General features: G+C 56.1%; 1 protein-coding gene across 1 annotated transcript; it reads right to left on the bottom strand.

Moving 5' to 3' along the window:
• Positions 1 to 2,691: 2,691 nt before the first annotated feature.
• LBRM_27_0580 (putative ABC transporter) lies at positions 2,692 to 4,758 on the bottom strand (the record flags this gene model as incomplete). The annotated part of the gene is made up of 1 exon (XM_001565767.1): positions 2,692 to 4,758. One exon carries the CDS (start codon positions 4,756 to 4,758, stop codon positions 2,692 to 2,694), a length of 2,067 nt encoding a protein of 688 aa, XP_001565817.1.
• Between the last annotated feature and the right edge of the window lie 780 nt (positions 4,759 to 5,538).

Genomic DNA, 5,538 nt, shown 5'->3' with positions numbered 1-5,538 from the left:
AGCGACTGACAAGAGCAGCGCGCACACCATACAACAAAAAATACTACAAGTCCACAACCACGAGTAATGGCACGAATAACAACAAGGGGGCGCCACCAATTCAACTTTCGCTCATCCAGGCCGCCTTCACTTGGCTTCCTCGCGCTCATAACCCTGCCAAGCATCACGCCGCTACAGCTTTACGTCCTCATCTCAGAGAGAGAGAGAGCTCGCATCTTCATCTCCTATGGGCGGTGTGGACTGCGCATACGCAGAAAAGCCCATTCACCGCTACAGCCCTCCACAACACCTGGAAAAACGTTTTTTTTTTCTCTCACAACGCGTCTACATTCAGCCCTACAGCGGGAGCGAGACTCCACGCGGCCCGGCACCCGCGCGTCGCAGGTCGCCTCACAGCCGCCTCCATCATGCAGGTCGGCATGCCGTGCATGTCCCTCGCGGGGCCGCAGGCTCCCCACACCAGTCGGCAGCGGGGGCCGGGTGAGACACATTCCAGCCACGCTGCAGCTCGCCCACACCCAGCGCCACGCACGACCCGGCCGCAGACGCCAGAGTGGCGATGCATCGCTCTGCCTTCCCCACGCCGTAGGCGCTTGACCCTGTCACCGCCAGAAGTGGCACGGCGCTGGCAGGGATAGGGAGGGGCTGCCCAGCCTCCCCACACGGAGGGGGCGGAGGGCTCTGGATGCCGTGCGCCGAGGGGTCCCCGGTTATTAGGACAGCTCTTAAAGATGATCTAAAGAAACGAAAGAAACAGTGGAGTTACTGGTGAATCGCTTGTAACTAGTACGCCCATACAGGGAGACACACACACACACACACACACACACTGTACACAGAATAGTTACTTTATTTTGCGATCGCATCATTTTTTTCTCATTTAAAACTATAACTCTCTTCTTTGGTGAAGTTCTGCTTCGTTTAACGCTTGGTGGCACACATCACCGGCATCGCTGAGTTCTGTTGTTGTTCAGTGCGTGTCTACGCGCTGGAGGAAGAAAGGGGGAAAAACAACAGGCAAAAAAAAAGCAGAGAGAATGGCACGTCCAACGCCTATAAAGCGGTGTAAAGACCGGAGTAAAGGGCGTGTCGGTGTACAAGAAACGAGGAACAAAGAAGCGGGGGTGGAGCGCTGCCTCGAAATGGATCCGGTCCGCCGTGTGGCAGAGAGTGACACATCATGGCACCACATCAGTAGTGAGAGAAACCGACGCGCACCTACACGAATCCAAGGACCCCAAACCTTCCGCCATAAAGGAAGACGCAGACGACTCTTTCCAGAATATATGCCACCATTCCTCATCGCCATCATCCCTTGTTCTCTCTCGTTACCACTAGCTGAGCACAAACCGTACTCTGAATCCCAGCCCCTGTAGGCGGCGCCCCCCTTCCACTCACACGTGTCGTGCGGTCAAGCTCGATCAACACCTCTCCCGTCTCCTTTTCTTTCTTGGATGGTACGGTGTCTGTGTGTCTGCATTCACGTTGCTGAGTGTCTCGCTCATTATCACAGAGAGGGCAAGGCAGAGCGAAAGGAGAGAGCAAAACAGGCGAAGACAAAGTAAGAACGCGAAACAAGAAATCAAGGGAAGGCTGTGAGAACAAACTGTGGGACACAGCGGCAGGAGGAGGGGGGCAGAGGTAAAGAAGAAATTCGGACTACAACAACTACGACAATGGAGCAGAGAGGTGAAGATACACACACACGCACATGCACACACGCCTCTCGACGCGCAAAGAAAAACACGTAAGTAGTAGACAAATCAGGTGGAGAAAGAGAAACAAAAAAAAAAAAAATACATAACGAGGGAAGAACTCAGCAGCATACGCACACACGCATACGTATTGGGAGGCGAAGATGGGGAAAAACGGTCGGCACGTGCGGCGTGAACAGCGAAAGGGGAGACAACAAAAAAAAGGAAAAACAGAAGAGCAGAAAACGAGATAATGCGCCGACGGCAGTGGCGGGAAAGGGACGGAAGAAGGGGGGCTCTTCACTCATACAAGTGACCTTCGCTAGTCTCTTCTCAGCAGGAGGGGACGGATGTGCACGAATGGGTGTGTGTGTTGCGTGACAATGCACATGCATCCCTCAGAGCGCACGTATGTGTGGATATCTCCTGTCCTCGCTAGCCTGAAATCAGAGAGGAAGAAAGGTAAGAGGGCGACAGTGAGCCAAGCAATCGCGTTGGCATCTTCTACCCACATAAGATGGCTAAGACAATGGCAATGAACTATAAGCAAGAAGGCGAAGAATAAAGAGGGAGGGAGGACGGGAGCGATGGCAGACTCACTCACACCCACAACGGCAAAGTCTAACATCAGGAAGAGATATATGTATATGGCATACATATATAACAGAGAGATCGTACAGCAACAGTAAGAGTAAAACGAATGAGCAACACGAAGCAACAAAGAGATGGCCGATGGGGCGCCGCTGGAAGTCCTTCGCGGATGCAGCACCAGAGAAAGTGCGTGCGCACCGCTGCGTGGGTGTGCGTGTCGTGATGCACTCCAGACGAAAAGAGGGGGGAGGGGCACTGGCAAAGAGAGAGGGCAAAGCGGTCGTGTCGCTCCGTGCGGACCATGACGGGAGACAAATGAGAGCGCCGTTCTCTCCACACACGCCTTTACGTTCCTCTACGCTCATCATACGGCGCGCCACGAGTGTCATTTGCCCGACCTCCGCCCTCACATCGTCGTGCGCTCCGCCTCGACACGCTCGCCGATTTTGACCGGATTGCGCACCTTCTCCACACTCCACTTCCCGCCGCGGGCGATACGGAGGATGTTCGTGTGGTGTCGAATGACGACCTCGCGGTGGGTGACAGAAATCATGCGCACATTCATGCGGCGCAGGTGGTTCAACACATCCTGCTCCGTGTCATCCATCATCGATGTCGCTTCATCCAGAATAGCGACCGGGGTCTCCTTGGTGCGATCCATGCGCAACACGTGGAAGAAGACGCGTGCGATACTGATGCGCTCCTTCTGGCCACCGCTAAGGCTGCTCCAGCTGTACGACTCATCCCTGTTGCTTGGATCGAGACCCATGACTGCACTGTCATAGCCACCAATGATGCTCACTACTGTCTGCGCACCCGCCAAGTCGAGTGCCTCCTTGATGAGAGTGCGAATTTCTAGTGTCGGAGCCTCTACTGCATCGGGAAAGCAGATCTGCTCATACAGGGTGCACTGCGGAGCCATGTAGCTGTGTTGTGGTGCCAAGAAGAAGCGCACAGAGGTGTCTTGGGAGAGTACGCCGGACTTGGGCAGCCACAAGCCGCACAACATGCGCAGCAGCGAAGTCTTCCCACAGCCATTCTCGCCGAGGATAACCCAGTCTTCGTCACTGCGAAGCTCCACATTCATGCCAGAGAACAGATGCTGCCCTGTCGGTGACTCCAGCGCGAGATCCTCCATCTTTACGAGCGGAAACGTCTCTGCATCTGGAGCGTGAGTGATGTTCTTCATCTGCGTGTACACCAGCGGTGAACCCGGCAGAGGCACGTAGCCGGGGTTGTGGCGCATGTAAATGAAGGTGCCAGCTGCAATGCTCCTCAGCGTGTTGTCAAACTCAGCCATCTTCGTCGAAAACTCCGTCAAGTGCGAGAGCTCGCGAAAGTTGACGACAAAGTCCTTCACGCTGCAGTTGAGATCCTCAATCAGCTGAATTTCGAGGTATACAGCGTTGAGCGACCGGTTGTAGTGCGAGCAACGCGCTCCACTAAAGGTGACGCACTGCGCCACCACTGTCATGAGGGTCGAGAAGGCTGCCTCCATTATCTCGAAGTTGCCCTTCGCGAGGGCCATGTGATCGAGCGACTCCTTGAGCATCGCGAGCGAGTTGTCCAGTCGCTTACACGCGTACTCGCCGGCTGCGTGCATGGCTATGCTTTCCACATTGCTCAGGTAGTTTGTGAGCATGCGGTGGTAGTCATCCTCGCGCATGAGCAGCTGGGAGTGAATACGGCCTAATGCTGGAGTTAGACAACGCAGTACCAACACAGCGCTGGTGGCGATACCGCTCATGATGAGAGCCGACTTCAATCCAGCTTGCTCCACAAGCGCCACTATAGACGTCACACACCCCAGCCCAGGCAGCACAAAGTAATAGGGCAGCTCCGCAAAATGCTCCGCGAATTCGCCACAGTAAGTCGAGATAGCTGTGTCGGCTGCCTCCAGACGGTTGTCCAGCATGGTTCCCTGGTAGTACACAAGATGCTTGTAGAAGCGCCGCTGAAAGGTGCGGCTCAGGCGCTCGCGGTAGCACCCAATCAGCCACGATCGAAGACCCTCAATGGCACCGTTCGCCATACCTGTGGCGAGGCCCAGTGCAATACGAACCATAACTTTGCTCACAAAGCGCGGCAACCGCTCCGACCGCACGCCGTGCAGTATCGTGGACAGCACCTCGCCATTTGCCTTGGAGACCCATACACGTAGTACGGCCTTGACGGCGAACAACAGAATGAAAATGACGGAGCCGACGGCCTCACGGCAACGCCACGTTGGCAGGGCGATGCGTGCGATCTGAAAAAAGCAGTGGAATAGTTCCCATGTCACCTGCGTGTCGTCCTCGGTATGCACCCCGGAGATGGTTTGACCATACAGGCGTAGATAGTAGCGCTGCATCAGTAGGGTCACAGTAAACATCGCACAGGTCCCCGTTACTCCCAGTCGACGGGCAACCGACATCGAATACATGGCCGTCGTCATGGAATTCGATGTTTGGAGATGATACTGGGCCTGCGGCATTGAAACACTCACCAGCGGTGCGGCCCCTGCGTGTATGCGTGCAATCCACGGAAGAATTCGCCGCCGTGTATGGCTCTCGATGAGGCCCTCCTAGAGCAAACCACAAACAAAGGACTTACAAAGAAAATGGCGGACGCACACTGCACATGTACTAGACGACGTAGGGAGAAGAGCAGTGAAAAAAACAAACCACAATACGCACGGAGGTGCAAAAGAGATAAAATGGAATCGCTTGTAGCAATGACAGAAGAGAGAAAGGGGGGGTCATGATAAACAGGGTAGATGTCAGAGAGCACACAACCTGACTCAGCGCGCTAAAGAGAGCCCCGTGCAGCAGACACACCGCAGTCTCGACCGCAAAAAGGCATTTTTTGTTCCCAACGCGTCTACATTCAGCCCTACAGCGGGAGCGAGACTCCACGCGGCCCGGCACCCGCGCGTCGCAGGTCGCCTCACAGCCGCCTCCATCATGCAGGTCGGCATGCCGTGCATGTTCCTCGAGGGGCCGCAGGCTCTCCACACCAGTCGGCAGCGGGGGCCGGGTGCGACACATTCCAGCCACGCTGCAGCTCGCCCACACCCAGCGCCACGCACGACCCGGCCGCAGACGCCAGAGTGGCGATGCATCGCTCTGCCTTCCCCACGCCGTAGGCGCTTGACCCTGTCACCGCCAGAAGTGGCACGGCGCTGGCAGGGATAGGGAGGGGCTGCCCGGCCTCCCCGCACGGAGGGGGCGGAGGGCTCTGGATGCCGTGCGCCGAGGGTCCCCGGTATAGGGAC

This window comes from Leishmania braziliensis, chromosome 27 (genome assembly GCF_000002845.2).
Source record: "Leishmania braziliensis MHOM/BR/75/M2904 complete genome, chromosome 27".
Taxonomy (NCBI): Eukaryota; Euglenozoa; class Kinetoplastea; order Trypanosomatida; family Trypanosomatidae; genus Leishmania; species Leishmania braziliensis.
The sequence above is the reverse complement of the archived record's forward strand: the minus strand, read 5'-3'. Positions and strand labels throughout refer to the sequence as shown.